The 17,317-nt window shown below is 41.3% G+C and overlaps 1 protein-coding gene across 8 annotated transcripts; it reads left to right on the top strand.

The window, feature by feature from the left end:
* The first annotated feature begins 3,215 nt into the window (after window positions 1–3,215).
* ZNF227 (zinc finger protein 227) lies at window positions 3,216–16,991 on the top strand. Of its 8 annotated transcripts, XM_072775111.1 has the most exons (8): window positions 3,285–3,456; window positions 4,109–4,226; window positions 5,474–5,546; window positions 5,989–6,050; window positions 7,076–7,163; window positions 7,940–8,066; window positions 9,084–9,206; window positions 14,427–16,991. In XM_072775111.1, the coding sequence occupies exons 6-8, from the start codon at window positions 8,033–8,035 to the stop codon at window positions 16,559–16,561; spliced, it is 2,292 nt and encodes a 763-aa protein (XP_072631212.1). In that variant the 5' UTR covers window positions 3,285–3,456; window positions 4,109–4,226; window positions 5,474–5,546; window positions 5,989–6,050; window positions 7,076–7,163; window positions 7,940–8,032; the 3' UTR covers window positions 16,562–16,991. The 8 variants fall into 8 exon arrangements, with proteins under 8 accessions (XP_072631185.1, XP_072631227.1, XP_072631176.1 ...); XM_072775084.1 differs by lacking the exons at window positions 3,285–3,456; window positions 7,076–7,163 and adding an exon at window positions 3,216–3,276; XM_072775075.1 differs by lacking the exon at window positions 7,076–7,163 and having other exon boundaries at window positions 3,254–3,456.
* Window positions 16,992–17,317: the final 326 nt, after the last annotated feature.

Below are 17,317 nucleotides of genomic sequence, written 5' to 3'. Positions count from 1 at the left end.
TGATAGAAGCGCGAACTCTCCTCACTGTAGCATTCCAGCTGTTCTATCTTTAAATCTCAAGCCGAATTCGTAGGTTTTCAGGATGATTTGAAAGTTATCTAGGTAATTTGGTGGGGACAGGTGACTTGGGGCCCCTATGCTTCCGCCATCTTGCCCCGCCTCCGAGCTGCTGTATTTTAAACCAAGTCCCAGTCATGGAGTCACTAGAGTTCAAAATTCATTAACAAATTGATTATATATAGAGAGCAAAGGAGAATAAATGTTAATTCAGGGTTTTCATTCCTGGCAACTAGGAGGATGGTAGTTACATAAGCTAGGAGATATAGAAATAGTGAACTTTGAAGAGGAATAGTTATGCATTTGGTTTCTTGGAGTTTGACTTGGTATAGTCATCTAGATCTTAGTGTTTTTAAAACAATTTTATTTAATTATTCATGAGAGACACAGAGAGAAGCAGGCTCCCTGCGGGGAGCCCAATGCAGGACCCTATCCTGGGACCCCAGGATCACAACCTGAGTTGAAGGCAGACGCTCAATCACTGAATCACCCAGCTGCCCCTAAATCTTAATTTTTGATTTGTTTCTCCCTTCGGTGCATGCTACTTTGCTGCAGGTGTGTCCCATTCTTTACAGTGTGCTCTGCACCCAGCCAGAGACTTGGCAGAAGTTCCTCAATGTTTGTGGTTAGTGTAGCTGCCCAACATCCTGCAACATGGGCCTGGAGGTCAGTTGGATTTTACTCAGAATTCCTTAAATGGATTTTTTTTCCTTAAATGGATTTAGAAAATGATAAAAGGGAATAACAGAGACTTTAGTAATCCTTTATCTCACTTTCAGCGGGTTGTAGAATCTGCCAGTTTTTTTTTTTCCCCACAGCATTTAAAAATTGATGTACAATTGTTGGTAGTATTTTAATGATCTTAAAGCAAGGTTACTAAACCAACCATCCCTCACTGATGTTTTTCATCATCTGAGGAAAATATTTACTTTTTACAGAGTCAGAGTTTCCAGTGCCCTTACAGGTATTTATCAATACGTTCTTCATATCAATCTGATTGTTACCTCCATTTTACAAGTGAAGAAAAAAGGGACTGAGTTCACAGAATAATTGGCAGGAGTAGTATTTTAACCTAAGCAGCCTGATTCCGAGTCTGTAGTCTTTGTTACTACATATTGCTTTTTATTAGTGTACAAGACAAAAACCCACAAGAAGTCTTACTGGAGCGAGGAATATTTAAGCTGTAGATGAAGACTATGCCCTGGAAGTGAATGGAGCAACTAGATATGATATAATGAACAGCAGATACAAAGAAGCTTTTTTTTAGAAGTCCAAGTTATTCTCTATGGCTGGACATGAATAGAAAGTGGATTTGAAGAGGAAAAAACATGGAAGTTTCCTGTTTGTGTGACATGCTAAAGTATTTGGAACTTCTCTTGAGGGCACCAGATAGAAATACAGATGAAAATAACTGAATTTCCATGACATGCTGTATCTCTCTGGCATCATCAATTGATTGAAATGAAATATCTGTTCATGTAGATAATACAAGATGTGGCTAGTGAGTAGTTTAGCACTCAGGCTCTGATTGTCAAATGCCAAATGTTGAAACTTGGCTTTAGTGCTTGATAATTGAGCAACATGGACAAATTACTTAAACCTTCCTCTGTCTTTGGCTCCTAAACTGTAAAATGAAGGAAATAATAATATTTACCTAAAAAAAGTTGTGACAAGAGAATCCCAGAGTTGAAAGTGTTTGGGATAGTCCCTAGCATACACTAAGTACTTCATAAGAGAGTGTTGTGTGTAATGGAAGGAATACATGTTTTTTATTGAGAGGTAGATGGAAAAGGAAAAGAAGCCTCAGTCCTTTTCACTGGCATAGAAAGGAATTGCAGGACAGTGAAATGAAAGTGAAGTTGTGTAAGTACACTCCAAGGGAGGAGTAAGCCAATCAACAGAGACAATGCACCTCCCCTGCCCAGGACATACTCCAGGGTGTGGGCTTATCTCAACTTTTTCTTTTGGGCTGGTCTTAGGGTCCTGACATTTGAGTGACAGACCTGGATTATATAATAACTAGCCAACTACACATGTCCTTTCCCAAAATATATTGGAAATGCCTGGGCAGGGTAGGAAACTGCGACACTATTTCTATTCTGGAGATAGGTCAAATAAGGACAAGAGGCTGCTTTCTGCCCAAGTGCAACAAGCACAACAAACTTAACTCTTCCTCTGCCAGGATGTTGTAAACACAAATCAATAGGATGGGATAAGGTGGTCCCTGGGCAATCCTTGTTTGGGGCTCTCCATCAGGACATCTAAGGCCCATTCTCCTGTAGTCAGTCATGCCTGACTTCCTGCCTAACGTTCAGTAAATAAGATCTGAAAACATATATTGTATTGAATATATGGATATTTCTAGGTATTCCTCTCTGCTCCCCATCTTTATTTCTTTGAAACATCAGTTCTATCATAGATTTGAGCAATTAACAATAGTTCTTTACAGCGACCATTGCATAAAAATGTAATTAACAATAATGTATTCATCCTTCAAACTCAGAAATCTGAGGAATGATTGCAAACCCCCCAGTTGGGAAATTGATCATACATGTGTTCTGAAGCTTGTCTTTTTACTCTGAGTATGCCTTAGTTAACTTAAAAGTCAAGTTCTGAATTATTTGTGCTATTCACAAAAGTTGACATCTACAATATATTCTGTCTTCATTGCATCTTTTTAAAAATCTCTCATCCTTTTTTTTTAAGATCTAAAAAGTGACTGAAACTGCAAAATAAAGACTATCATTTTATCCCTTCTTTGTCTAGTAGTAGTGGATACAATTTTATTTTGTAAAGATTCACGTGATCTGCTTGTTACAAACTTATTTTATTCTAAGACTGACTATTCGAGTATCAGCTAAGTATGTTTTGTCAATTGGAAAAAAAAAAACTCAACTTCACTGGCGCCAGAGAACTGCTTTATGCCTGCAAAATAAGAAACCATAACGCGGATTCTGCAAGTTGCAGTCCTCGAACTACCAAAGGGGAGATTTGCTAGAGGGTGGGGAAGGAGGTGGCTTACGGGGGCTGACATAGTTCTCCCTCCTCTTGGGGGCTCTGGGAACTGTAGTCCTCAACTCTGTCGGGAACCAAGGATCCGCTGCAGCGCTTGTTCCCCTTGGGGGCGTCTTGGGACATGTAGTTCCGGGGCGCCGCGGAGTCGGAGGCACTTCCGCCCCGGAAAAACAAGGCGGCCGCCATGTTTTCGGAAGTCCGGAGGTGAGTCAGGCTTGCACCCCACCCCCGACGCCTCGGAGCCCTCCCGGCCTGAGCGTGGGACTAGTCGCTACTTCGCCGGCCGTCTTAGAATGGAGAAGTCGCGGCCGCCGGCGAGGGCTGAGACACGGAGGGCAGACGCTCTCCTCCCCCTCTTACCAAGCGGCGCTGCTGCTCGCATCGGTACACTACCTGGCGACTTGTTCTTTGCGCCCTACGGTCTTCCTCCGCAAAGGAGCGAGCGAGCGGGAAAACACGGGAGGGTTGTGATTCGCAGGAAACGGGACGATACGTGTTCAAAGCTTAGAACGGTGGCGGCACGGGTAGCGGGGTGGCTCTTGCTATTGGGAACGCGAGTTCTGCCGCCCGCGCCCCTTGGCCTGGAAGCCCCAGCGGAGGGAGGGAGGGAGGGAGGGAGGCAGGGAGGCCGGGGCTCTGGGAGCAATGACTCGGCCCTGCGGTCGTCCTCCCGGACGCTGAGCTCTTCCCGAGCTTTACCCACCTCTCCGTCGGGAGGGCCCGAGGACCCCGCGCTCGCCCTGGCCATGGCCGCGGGGCCCCTTTCCTCACAGTCCCCGACTCGGGAAAGGAGAGGAAGGACGGACCCCCTGGCTCCTCCACCCGCCGCCCCGGGTGCCTCCCAGCCAGAGTACTTTCTTGGTCTGTCCTCTTCCGTTTTCAGTTCATTGGGTTTCCTTCCCTGAGTAAATTACTGCTGGGAAAATGTTGCAAGTGTTTGTTGCACCAATCTGCGGCATGTTTGATCTTGTTAACATGTGTCAGTGTGTGTATTCTAAATATACTTTCCTAAAAAAAATATTAATTTATTCATCAGAGACACAGAGGGAGAAGCGGGCCCCCTCCGGGGAACCTGATGTGAGCGAGACTCCATCCCGGGACCCCGGGATCACACCCTGAGCCAAAGGCAGACACTCAACTGCTGAGCCACCCAGGTGCCCTATATGTATTTGTTTTTAAATTGATCGCGTTGTATATTTCTTTTGCTCTCCTTTTTTCAGTTTTGTTTCTTTTTGTTTGCTCTCAACTGGTTTGGAATAAAAAACGGTTGTCTGTCCCAGATACTGAATTTAATCAGCGTGTGTTCTCGTTCTGAGAAACGTAGAGTTTTAACACATACTTGATATCTGATGATGGCCCCTCACAACCACCACCTTTTTTAAACTGGAGGGCAAGAGGGCAACTTGCCCTCAGGGTGCTAAACCGCTGAGCCACCCAGGGATCCTCCAGGATGTATTTATTTTTAAAATATTTTATTTTATTTTATTTTTTATTTATTTTTTATTTTTAAAATATTTTAGAAGTGAAGTGAGGCAGGGGAGAGGGAGAGAAAGAATGTTAAGCATGGGGGCAGCCCCGGTGGCGCAGCGGTTTGGCGCCACCTGCAGCCCAGGGCGTGATCCTGGAGACCCGGGATCGAGTCCCACGTCGGGCTCCCTGCCTGGAGCCTACTTCTCCCTCTGCCTGTGTCTCTGCCTCTCTCTCTCTCTCTCTCTCTGTGTGTGTCGCTCATGAATAAATAAATAAAATATTAAAAAAAAAGAATGTTAAGCATGCTCTATGCCCAGTGCAGAGCCCAAGGTGGGGCTGGATCTCATGACCTTGAGATCACGACCTGAGCCAAAATCAAGAGTGGAATGCTTAACTGACTGAGCCATCCAGGCATCCCAGGAGTGTATTTATTTTTATTTACACTGTTCAGAACTGGTGTATATGAACTTAGCAATTATCTTTTGAATTAAGACTTCTCTGACATTTCTTCTGTTCTCTTTTCCTCATATTCCTTCTATTGGACAAATGTTGGAGCCTTTCAATCTATCTTCTGTCTTGATACTTTGTATCTTTATTTTTTACCTCCATGTTCATAGGATAAAAGGCTTTTTACCAATAATCGTTTTTTACTTCATGAAGTAAATTGGAAATGATGCTAATAACAGTGTGGATAAAATGTTATTAGGTGAGCAACAAATTCTTAAGAAATTTATTAATGTATGTACTTATTTATTTTTAGATAAGAAGGAATTTTAAGTCAGAATTAGGATTTTCAGAGAATAAAGATTATTTTCATAGGAGAGCATTAATACATATAGTCCAGATATCTTTCAGGTCTTTTTTGCTGTTGATGGAAAAGACATCTGCAGATAAGACTTTATGATGCAGACTATCATCTGCTTTTTTGCAGCTGCAAGAAAAAGGGACTCCTGGTTCTTTGAACTTTCCATCTACTCATTTAATCCGAGGAACAACCTTATGAGGTGGGTATGATTTGCAATTCTTATATTCATGTGCAGATGACCTCAATGAGGCACGGAGAGTTTTTTCTTTAACACCCCCTATGTTATATAGATGGTAAGTATCATTTCTAGGATTTAAACCTAGGTCTTTGGCTGTAGAACCCACTTAAAAAAAAATCTACATGTTAACAGTGCTATTCATTTTCTATCATCCTCAGGATGAGAAATTCTTATAGTAGGGATACTGCATTTGGTTGTACAGTGAACTGTACAGTTGTTCACTGTCCAATGGCCCCAGGCTGACAGACTTAGTAGTTGCAATCTGCTCCATGCTCTGCTTACCGTGCTATATGTGGCTACATCTGCCTGGAAGTAGGAGAGCTATTGTATAATTTCTGCAAAGATCGACATGGGCTTGTGGCACCCCTGGCCTGCATCTCATGGCTTCTTTGTCCTTTCCCAGTTATGCCTCCTCAGGACTCTGACCTTCCCCAGAAGGAGCAGGAGAAAATGACCAAGTTTCAGGTAAGGCATTCTTTTCTGTCTCCTCAGATATGATTTAATTTCTAAAAAATTAGGCACATCTTTTTCCTCTTCCTTGGAAAAGTTAGTGGAAAACAGATTTTGAGTACATGTTGTATGCCAGGCTATGTGTGTGCACGTGTGTTTTGTTTTATGTTTATTATGTCACAAAACAATCTTTTTTTCCCCCACAAAACAATCTTTGAAAAAATAATATAAATTTGAAATAGACCAGAAAAATTTACACTTACAACTTGGCTTTCAAACCGCCTCTTTTCACTTTCCCATATGATTTTTTCACTTGCATTCTTAACTCTGTAATATTGGAACTGGCAGGATATATAGTTGAACCTCAAATAATGCAGGGGTTATTTGACCTCCTCCTCCACAGTTAAAAATCCATGTAGAACTTTGACTCCTTAGAGACTTGACCTTAGCCTAGTATTGATCAGAAGCCTTATCAAGAACATAAACAGTTGGTTAACATAAATTTTGTATGTTCTACGTATCCTATGTTGTGTCTTATAATAAATAAACTAGAAAAGGGAAACTATTATTAAGAAAATAATAAGAGAGGATACATTTATAGTACTATAAAAAACCAATGGGCACCTTGGTGGCTCAGTCAGTTAAGTGTCTGTCTTTGGCATTGGTCATGATCCCAGGGTCCTGGGATCAAGTCCTGCATTAGATTCCCTTCTCAGTGGAGAGTCTGCTCCTTCCTCTGCTCCTCCCCCCTGCCTGTGTACTCTCTCTCTCAAATAAATAAATAAAATCTTTAAAAAAAAAAGTTTTCATATAAGATAGACCCATGCCATTCGAACCCTTGTTGTTCAAAGGTCATCTGTGTTTATATACATTAGAGAAAGGCTTAATAGCTCTTATAAAGATAGTAAGATGAGGAAAAACCAAGTTGGAATATGAGTAAAATGAAATATCAAAGCAAACTTATGATGAAAATAATGATCATTAATAAGTAAATGTGTGCAAATGTTAACAAAGGCTTTCTATTTATTTATTTCACTTAGATTTCCGAAAATTTTTTTAAAAAGGAGTTATGTCCTGTTTGGCCAGAGTCTAGAGATTCAGGAACACTTGTACTGTCTTGCATGAAAGGTGAATTGGGAAAACCTTTTGAGAGGGAAATCTGCCATTGTGCTTAGAAAATTTTGGAAGTGTTTATTCTATGACCTTATAGTTGCTACTTTTAGCCAAGGTCTCTGTAAAAGGATCTTTGCAGTGTTGATTACAATTAAAAATCTATAACTAATTATACATGATTTGGATTGATTAAAGATAAATCATGATTTCTAAGGAATGTTATATTCTGTGGTTGCAAAATGGAATGAAACACTCTAACAATAATAATTGTTTGGATTTATTGAGCAATTTGCTCACATGCCGGGCACCATTCTATGAGCTTTATACATACTTATCTAATGTTTTCAAACACCTTGTGGTTTAGACATCATTAAAGAGAAGAGAAAATTGAGATAGTGGGAAGTTAAGGAATTTCCCCAGGGTCCTAGAATTAAAACTTTGAAATTTGCAAAAAAAAAAAAAAAGGGGGGGGGGGGCAAAAAAAAAAAAAAAAAAAGAAATTTGACCTCAATGCCTTCACCAGCTGTGAATGCTGCAGGTGGATACAACATACACATTGAAACAACAGAAGAGCTGTGTGTCTGTCCTGGAGGGCTATTGAAGACCTGTGAATATTGCAAACATTAAAAACTGACAGAATCCAAGCTTTGTTGGGTGGTTGGGAGGGGACATTGATGGGGGACAACTGCCTGGCTAAAATCTGCCTGGGTTCCCTTCTAGGTTGAAAACAATTTTTTGGTAATCCTCTTTGGAGATTATGGGATTGAGGTTGTGTGTGTTTGATGTTGTAGGAGGTAGTGACGTTCAAGGACGTGGCTGTGGTCTTTACCATAGAGGAGCTGGGGCTGCTAGACTCCACCCAGAGGAAGCTGTACCGAGATGTGATGGTGGAGAATTTCAAGAACTTGGTCTCAGTGGGTGAGAACAGGAGCCCTATGACACCCCCTTGAGAGTCGGTGTCCTTAGTTGTTGAAAGCTCTGGACCTTTTGAATTGGTTCCCTAACCCTGAAGACACAAGTTTTTCTAATCCCTGGGACTGCAATCTTGGTCTTTCTGCTGAGGCAAAATTCTGTTCAGGGGTGATTTTTCCCCCAGGTGACATTTGGCAATGTCTGGAGACAGTTTGGATTGTTACAAGTTGGCGGGGGGGGGGTTTGCCACGGGCACCTTGTGGCTACCAATGCTGCTAAACCTCCTACAGGGATCCCTGGGTGGCGCAGCGGTTTGGCGCCTGCCTTTGGCCCAGGGCGTGATCCTGGAGACCCGGGATCAAGTCCCACGTCGGGCTCCCGGTGTATGGAGCCTGCTTCTCCCTCTGCCTATGTCTCTGCCTCTCTCTGTGTGTGTGTGTGTGTGTGTGACTATCATAAATAAATAAAAAAATTAAAAAAAATAAACCTCCTACAATGCACAGTACAACCCCCATGACAAAGAATTAGTTGGTCTAAAATATGAGTAGTGCCTCAGTTGAGAAACCCTGTTTAAATTAATTATAAGTGGGAAACATAAATTATAAACGGGCTTCTATACTGTGTCTTTTAAATACTTTTTAAAGTTTTGGTCATGACCCACTAGTGCATCATGGAATTAATTTAGTATCTTGTGCTGGCATTTTTTTTTAAATGAAATAGGATAAAATGAAATAAGGATAGAAACTATTAGAGTTCCTTATCAAGACCTACTCACATTGTAGCAAAACTGACTATTTGCAGTAAGTGCTGTGAGAGTGTGGGAAATAGGATGAGAACAGACATTGGCTAAATCTAATTTTATCTCCATCTAGCCATGACCTAGGTCATGACCTAAATTTATTTATTACAGTTCATGATCAGAAAAGTCCCTAAAATATCACTAGAGATTCTGAGGATTGTAGAACTTGGACAAAAATACACTTTAGCTGTGTGTTTACCTTAAAAATGTATACCTTTTCATAGGACATCTTCCCTTCAAGCCAGATATGGTATCCCAGTTGGAGGCAGAAGAAAAGCTTTGGATGATGGAAAGAGAAACCCAAAGAAATGGGTATTCCAGTGAGGACCACGTGACTATTCCTTCAGGTACCAGCTAATCTGCTTCTCACCACGTCCATGGTTACCACCCTTGTCCAAGTACTATCCTCTCTTTCCTGGACTGTGACAGCAGCCTCCATGTTGGTCTCCCTGCCTCCTCCCTTGCATTCCTGTTGTCTGTTGTCCACATGGTACCAGTGATTCTTTAGAAAGCAAGTGAAGTCATGCGATTCCCATGCTGAAAACCCTCCAAAAACTTCCCATTTCACTCAGAGTCCTCCCTGTGGCCTGCAAGACCCTACCCAATCTGAATTCCTCACCAGGTTCACCTTTGATCAACCTTGGTTTTATCCTGGTTCAGATCATTCCTTGCATCCTGGCTCCCCTGGAGTGTTCTCCCTGCTGTTTCAGGGCCTTTGACTAGCTGCCCCTCTGCCTAGGCATAGAATCCGCAGCCACTCTCTTATTAAATAAGGTCTTTGCTCGGATTTCATCTGTCTGCATCAGCTAGGTCTTCTGTGTCTGCCATTTAAGACATCATCCTCTCCCCGTTCTCCATCCTCTCACCTTGCCTTATTTTGTGTCTAAGTACTGATCAGCTCCTGACCTACTAACACATTTTTATTTACTTGTTCACCATCTGTCTTTCCATGAAGTAGGAATCTTGGCAGTTTCATTTGTTGTGTCTACTCAAAGCCTCGGATGGTCCTTCTGCATAGGAGGTGATCCTGTGCACTTGTTAAATGAATAGGTTATTTAAATAGTTACTGTCCTTGTAGAAGTGAATTGTGATACCAGCCTTTTCCGAATGGGAGGAATGCCTGGTCCATGTCCCAAGCCTGCTGATTTCCTTCCCACCTCGCCTTTCACTGCCCCCCTCCTTTCTCCTGTCCGCCCTGTCTTCATTTTTTTACCTCACTTCTCCATGTCCTTTCCTTTCTCTTGAAATTTATATATTTCTCAGTTCTACGATTTTGAAATTAAAAATTCAATATTCCCAGAGCAAGCAAATTTGTGTGCTCTCCTTTCTGCTTGAAAGATGAAGTGGAGGGATCCCTGGATGGCTCAGCGGTTTCGCGCCTGCCTTTGGCCCAGGGCGCGATCCTGGAGACCCGGGATCGAATCCCACGTCGAGCTCCTGGTGCATGGAGCCTGCTTCTCCCTCTGCCTATGTCTCTGCCTCTCTCTCTCTCTCTCTCTCTGTGTGACTATCATAAAAAAAAAAGAAAGAAAGAAAGATGAAGTGGAGAAGTTGTCTGCAAATGTGATAAAATAGGTGATGAGTTCTGTGAGTAATAGATGGATGTGCCCCTTCTTTTCTCCTTTCCCTATTTATGTCACTTCATTTTTGATATGTTCAAGATGTTAGATACTTCACTGGTTCTTACTAAGTTTCACTAAGTGCAGATTTAACCAGGAATGATGACCCTAGTAATTACTGTCATTTCTCAGTTTTGCACAATAGTGTAGGAGAAAAGCCACAAGCCTAGGTGAGCTCACAGGGAGAAGAAATGAGAACCAAGCACTGGGCCCTGGGTCCTTCCTACAGTAAGAGGTCAGGGAGAGGAGGAAGATCTCTCTTTTAATAAATCTTGTAGCATTTTCTGCCACCTTTTCTCAAAGTTTTTTTCTTTTTTTTTTTTTTTTAAGATTTTATTTATTTATTCATGAGAGACAGAGGCAGAGACATAGGCAGAGGAGAGGCAAGCTCCCTGCAGGGAGCCTAATGCAGGACTTGATCCCAGGACCACAGGATCATGACCTAGGCTAAAGGCAGATGCTCAACCACTTAGTCACCCAGGTGCCTCTCTCAAAGGTTTTTGATGTCTTCAACATCAGCATCATGCCACACATTCAAAAATTGTCCTAAAATGTTCTTTGTAGGTCACAAGAGGCCAAATTAAAGGGCTTATCTTTTGTAAAGATTCTTAAAAACAAAAAGCTTACAGATACTAAAGACCAGCAGACATCACATCTCTATTATTCCTAGAGATGGCTGATAGATTTAGAGCACATTAGTGTGACCAGTGGATTGTTCTGGAACATTCTGGAACATTCCGATGAATGTCTAATGTCTCATTTCTAAGACATCTTTGAATATGTAAATATTTATACTGATTAACCTTAGAAGATAAAAGCTGTTCACAGTGGAATGCTGTGAACTAACTAAACTATGAGAAATTACTGATGCCAGTATGCCAGGCATTTCAGCTCATCAGCTCTCCTGAAACAAGCTCAGGTTGGCTATTTAAAGTGGAAACTGCCTCGTTCATACAGCCAGCTTTGCACTTAACCACCCTCGCCTCTCTCTAACGCCTAAATAATCATAAAACCTATATATGGTGGTTGTTTAGTGGTTTCAAATTGAACATATCCAAACATCAAAAGACACTGATGTACTTGTGGAGACGAGGAGGGTCCTTGTTAGGAAATAAAATTACAGACTTTCTAAAGTTTTCCGGTGCAGGTTGCATCCTGGTGGTATTAACTAGCTGATAAGAAGCTTTTTACATGCTGTAGTGAGTTCTGATACCAAACAACCTGAAGTTGGCTTCACCAAACACCGACTTCCCAGGGTAAGGGCATAGTCCTCCACAAGACTGCCCACCAAGACGCCAGACACCAGCTGGGCTTTCCAGGGCCACTGTCACTTCTAACTTAATTGGCATTCATTAGAATGACAATTCAGGAAAGCTCTACACTTAAAATTATAATTGTATTATAGCAAAAAGAAAACAAATTTGCTAGGGCACCTGGGTGGCTTAGTGATTGAGTGTCTGCCTTTGGCTCAGGTCGTGATCCCAGGGTCCTGGGATCAAGTCCTGCACCAGGTTCCCTGCTTCTTGAAACTTTACCTATGTCTCAGCCTCTCTCTCTGTGTCTCTCATGAATAAGTAAATAAAATCTTAAAATTATATATATATATCTGCCATTATTCTTTTTGTATATTTTTTTTTATTGGACTGCGATTTGCCAACATGTATAATACCCAGTGCTCATCCATCAAGTGCCCCACTCAGTGCCTATCACCCAGTCACCCTGTCCCACCTCCCCTTCCACTACCCCTTGTTCGTTTTCTTTTTTTTTTTTTTAAGATTTTATTTATTTATTCATGAGAATACACAGAGAGGAGAGAGAGAGAGGCAGAGATGCAGGCAGAGGGAGAAGCAGGCTCCATGCAGGGAGCCCAACGCGGGACTCGATTCAGGGTCTCCAGGATCACACCCTGGGCCGAAGGCGGCGCTAAACCGCTGAGCCACCAGGGCTGCCCCCTTGTTCGTTTTCCAGAGTTAGGAGTCTCTCATGTTCTGTCACCCTCTCTGATATTTCCCACTCATTTTCTCTCCTTTCCCTTTTAATCCTTTTCACTATTTTTTATATTCCCTGTATGAATGAAACATAGAATGTTTGTTCTTCTCCGATTGACTTACTTTTTTTTTTTTTTTTTAAAGATTTTAGTTTTAAGTAGTCTCTATACCCATGTGGGGCTCCAGCTCAACCCCATGATCAAAAGTCACATGCTCTACTGACTGAGCCAGCCAGGTGCCCCAAAAAGAATACAAATCAGAACCAACAAAAGGGAAAGATGCATAGGGTGGGCCTGGTTGCCTCCCATCTCCCTCTCAGGAACCTTAATTTAATGCAATCTAAAGTCTCTTTTGCCATGTACATATTCACAGGTTCCAGGGATTAGGGCATGGACATCTTTAGGGGGCCATTTGACTAGCCTACCATACCTAGAAATGTGTACACACCTATTGAGACTTTTTCAGCTTATGTTATTAGAATGTAACTTTACATTTAAGGAAATTAATTATTAAGGACTTGGTACTGCCTCCCTCCCTAACATTTTAAGCCAGTGGCTTCCATTTATTTTTAGCCATGATCCTCAATCAAATATTTTATATCTTGACCCAGCATGAATATAATGTTATGTGTGTATGTGTGTGTCTATAGCTAAAACAAGCATTTCATATAGTGGTGTCCTTACTGCTTGTGATATACTTCTCATCTTCTTATTCTAGTTCTATCTTCTCTTTTCTTTTTTCTTTTCTTTTTTTTTTTCCTTTCTTTTCCTTTCTTTTCTCTTTTCCTTTCCTTTCTTTTCTCTTTTCTTTTCTTCTTTTCTTTTCTTTTCTTTTCTTTTCTTTTCTTCTTTTCTTTCTTCTTTTCTTTTCCCTTCCCCTTCCCCTTGTCCAATTTGTGAAATTGGTTCCATAGTTCATTAATGCATCCCAACAATTTCAAAAATTCTATTAGAGATAATGTAATGAAGAAAACAAAACACATGTTTTCTTTGTGACTATTTCATTCTAATGGGTCTAAAAAGATAAGAACTAGTTAGGAAGTATGCAGTAAGTCGAGTAATATGTGCTGTAGGGAAAAGTAAAGCAGGTAAGCCAAATGTAGAGACTCAAAGGTGTATGGGAGTGGGGAGGAATTATTTTATATCAGGTGGTAACGAAGGCATTTTAGTGGGGACCTGGAGGGAATGAACGAAAAAGCAAGCTGTGCAACTTTCTGGGAGAAAGCCTTCCACACCAGCTTAACTCTCCTCTTCCTTTTCAGGGTGCCCTTGAGAGTCTCCACTGTGTTCTGTTTCTTTCCTTCTCCCAGGTCCTTTCTTGGTCATACAAGATTTGTTTTCCCTTTTCCATTTCTTTTTTAGAGCCCTGAATGACTAGCAGGTTTAGAACAATGAGTGTTAGTATTCCACTCACTTCCCAAATTTACTCTTGGGAGATGATTCCTGCCAGGACCTAAAACATCATTTAATGCCTACAATCTCAGCTTTTATAGGCTACCTGGGTAGAATCCCTCTTGTCATAAGCCTACTAAGGAACAGGTTAGTAGGCTTTTAATGGATGTTATTGTAAGATGGAGTGTGGATTGTCTCTGTGGCCTATAGTCATTTGATTTTAAACTTATAACTCTCAAACCATCAAATTTATGGTTCTAAATGGGTCACACTTATACTTAGTAGATAAGAGTCTGTTGACCCCATTCTTTGCTTCTACTTCCATAGAAAAACATAAGAGGATAAATGATACTATACAGACATGACTCCCTATCCCCCAAACCCCACTCTGTTCTTTGCTTCCACTAGCATGGAAAAACATAAAAGGATAAATAATATTGTACTGACATAACCCTCCCCCCTGACCCTCAGACATGAGGCTTTATGCTATGGCTTAGATGTGAAATCCTGATATTTCTGTACCTAAGCATTTACTTGCCTTCATCTCTGAATATTGCTTTTTCTTATAGGCAGCAAGAATCAAAATGAGATGGAGACACTTCGAAAAGTTGCATTAAAATTCCTTTCAAATGAAGAACTATCCTGCTGGCAAATCTGGAAACAAGTGGCAAGTAATTTAACCAGGTGTCTTCAGAGAAAGCGCTCCCAGTTACAACAAGGCAATTCTATTCAGGTTTCTGAAAATGAAAATAGTGTAATGAATCATAAAGGAAATGGCTCCGCTTACACTGCAAATCAAGAGTTGTCCATTTCAAGAACCCAGGACTCTTCTGGGAATACATACTTTCACGAGTCACAGAATCAGAGTAAAGGTCAGCAAGTTAATACGAAAAATAACCAGCATATATCTGAAGCCTTCATGAAGAAATCACCACTTAATGATCATATTAACATTGACACAGAACAGAAACCTTACATTTTCAACAAATGTGGCAAAAGCATTAGTGATAGCTTTAATCAGCGTATACCTCCGAGACAAGAATTTCATCCATGTCGTGAGTGTGGAAAGGGTGTCAATTATAGCTCGGTGCTTCTACTTCATCAGAATGTTCACACAAGAGAGAAATGCTCTAGTCAGAGCTCACATTTGCAGACGCATCAGAGAATTCGCCCAAGAGAGAAACTCAATAAGTACCATGAATCTGGTGATTGCTTCAAGAAGAGCACTTTTCATCCTCATCAATCTCACCATACAGGAGAGAAGTCCTATAGATGTGACAGTTGTGGCAAGGGATTCAGTAGCAGCACAGGACTTATCATTCATTACAGGACTCACACTGGAGAGAAACCTTATAAATGTGAGGAGTGTGGTAAATGCTTCAGTCAAAGTTCAAATTTTCAGTGCCATCAGAGAGTCCACACTGAAGAAAAACCGTATAAATGTGAAGAGTGTGGTAAGGGCTTCGGTTGGAGTGTTAATCTCCGTGTTCATCAGAGGGTTCACAGGGGTGAGAAACCCTATAAATGTGAGGAGTGTGGTAAGGGCTTCACCCAGGCTGCACATTATCACATACATCAGAGGGTCCACACTGGGGAGAAACCTTACAAATGTGATGTCTGTGGTAAGGGCTTTAGTCACAATTCGCCATTAATATGCCATCGGAGAGTCCACACTGGAGAGAAACCGTACAAATGTGAGGCATGTGGGAAAGGGTTTACCCGTAATACAGATCTTCATATCCACTTCCGAGTTCACACAGGAGAGAAACCCTACAAGTGTAAGGAGTGTGGGAAGGGCTTCAGTCAGGCGTCTAATCTTCAGGTCCATCAGAATGTCCACACTGGGGAGAAGCGATTCAAATGTGAAACGTGTGGGAAGGGCTTCAGTCAGTCATCAAAGCTTCAAACCCATCAGAGAGTCCACACTGGAGAGAAGCCATACAAATGTGATGTGTGTGGTAAGGACTTCAGTTATAGTTCAAATCTTAAGCTGCACCAAGTAATTCACACTGGAGAAAAACCATATAAATGTGAGGAGTGCGGGAAGGGTTTCAGCTGGCGATCAAATCTTCATGCTCATCAGAGAGTCCACTCTGGAGAGAAACCCTATAAATGTGAGGAATGTGATAAGAGCTTCAGTCAGGCTATAGATTTTCGGGTACATCAGAGAGTCCACACTGGAGAGAAACCATACAAATGTGATGTATGTGGTAAGGGCTTTAGTCAGTCCTCTGGTCTTCAGTCCCATCAGAGAGTCCACACTGGGGAGAAACCCTACAAATGTGATGTCTGTGGAAAGGGTTTCAGATATAGTTCACAATTTATATACCATCAGAGAGGCCACACTGGAGAAAAACCTTACAAATGTGAGGAGTGTGGGAAAGGCTTTGGAAGGAGCTTGAACCTTCGCCATCATCAGAGGGTCCACACAGGAGAGAAACCCCATAGATGTGAGGAATGTGGTAAGGCCTTCAGTCTCCCCTCAAATCTTAGGGTCCATTTGAGTGTTCACATTAGGGAAAAACTATTTAAGTGTGAAGAGTGTGGTAAGGGCTTCAGTCACAGTTTACGTCTTCAAGCCCATCAGAGAGTCCACACTGGAGAAAAACCATACAAATGTGATATATGTGGTAAGGACTTCAATCACCATTCACGTCTTAAATACCATCAGAAAGTCCACACTGGCAGGAATCGTTCAAAGTGAAGAATGTTAATGCTTCAGTCAGGATGCACATCATCATGTGTTTGGAGAGTCCATGCTGGTAATAAACCATCAAGTATTGAGAGTGGAAAGGGATTCCTCAGCTCTTTCTAACAAATCCGTTAAAATGATAACATGGGACCATAATAACAGGAATAGAACTAAAATTCGGGAGGAATGGCTTGCAACTCTTGCCGAGATCCAAGTGATATAAATGGTCTTTAAAACTGAACATATGCCTAAAGATAATGTGTGAAAAGGATATTTGCCAAATACTAGCTAGTTTTGGGGGGGGGGGCGGTCAGGGAGGCTTTTGGATAATTTTCCCTTTAATTTACATTTTATACTTATTTATAGTAACTGTTATTTTTACTAGAGCTATCAAGCTGTGAAAAATGAATAAAATTACTGACTAAAGTTTCCTGACCAAGAACTCATGATTGCTTTATTTCATATGGTATATTAGATTACAATTAAGGAATAGAACCCCAATGATGAATCTTTGATCTTCAGAAGTAAATTTATATCTGCTGCAGATGTATATAAAAGAATGGTCATTGCCTCATTGTTTACAATAGCAAATAATTGGATTGCCAAAGTATTTTATGATTTAATTCAGTGGAACGCTAGCTAGACATCAAATAGGAGAAGGTAAATTTGTAGTTAAGGATGTTGGAAGATGTCCAGAATATATTAACCTGAAAAAACCAAGCGTGGGATTTTTGTGTAATCACATGAATAGGTACTTGTAGTTCTCGC

Source organism: Canis lupus, chromosome 1 (assembly GCF_048164855.1).
Source record: "Canis lupus baileyi chromosome 1, mCanLup2.hap1, whole genome shotgun sequence".
NCBI classification, from domain to species: Eukaryota; Metazoa; Chordata; class Mammalia; order Carnivora; family Canidae; genus Canis; species Canis lupus.
Note: the sequence above shows the minus strand (reverse complement) of the source record. Positions and strands in the feature narration are given on the sequence as shown.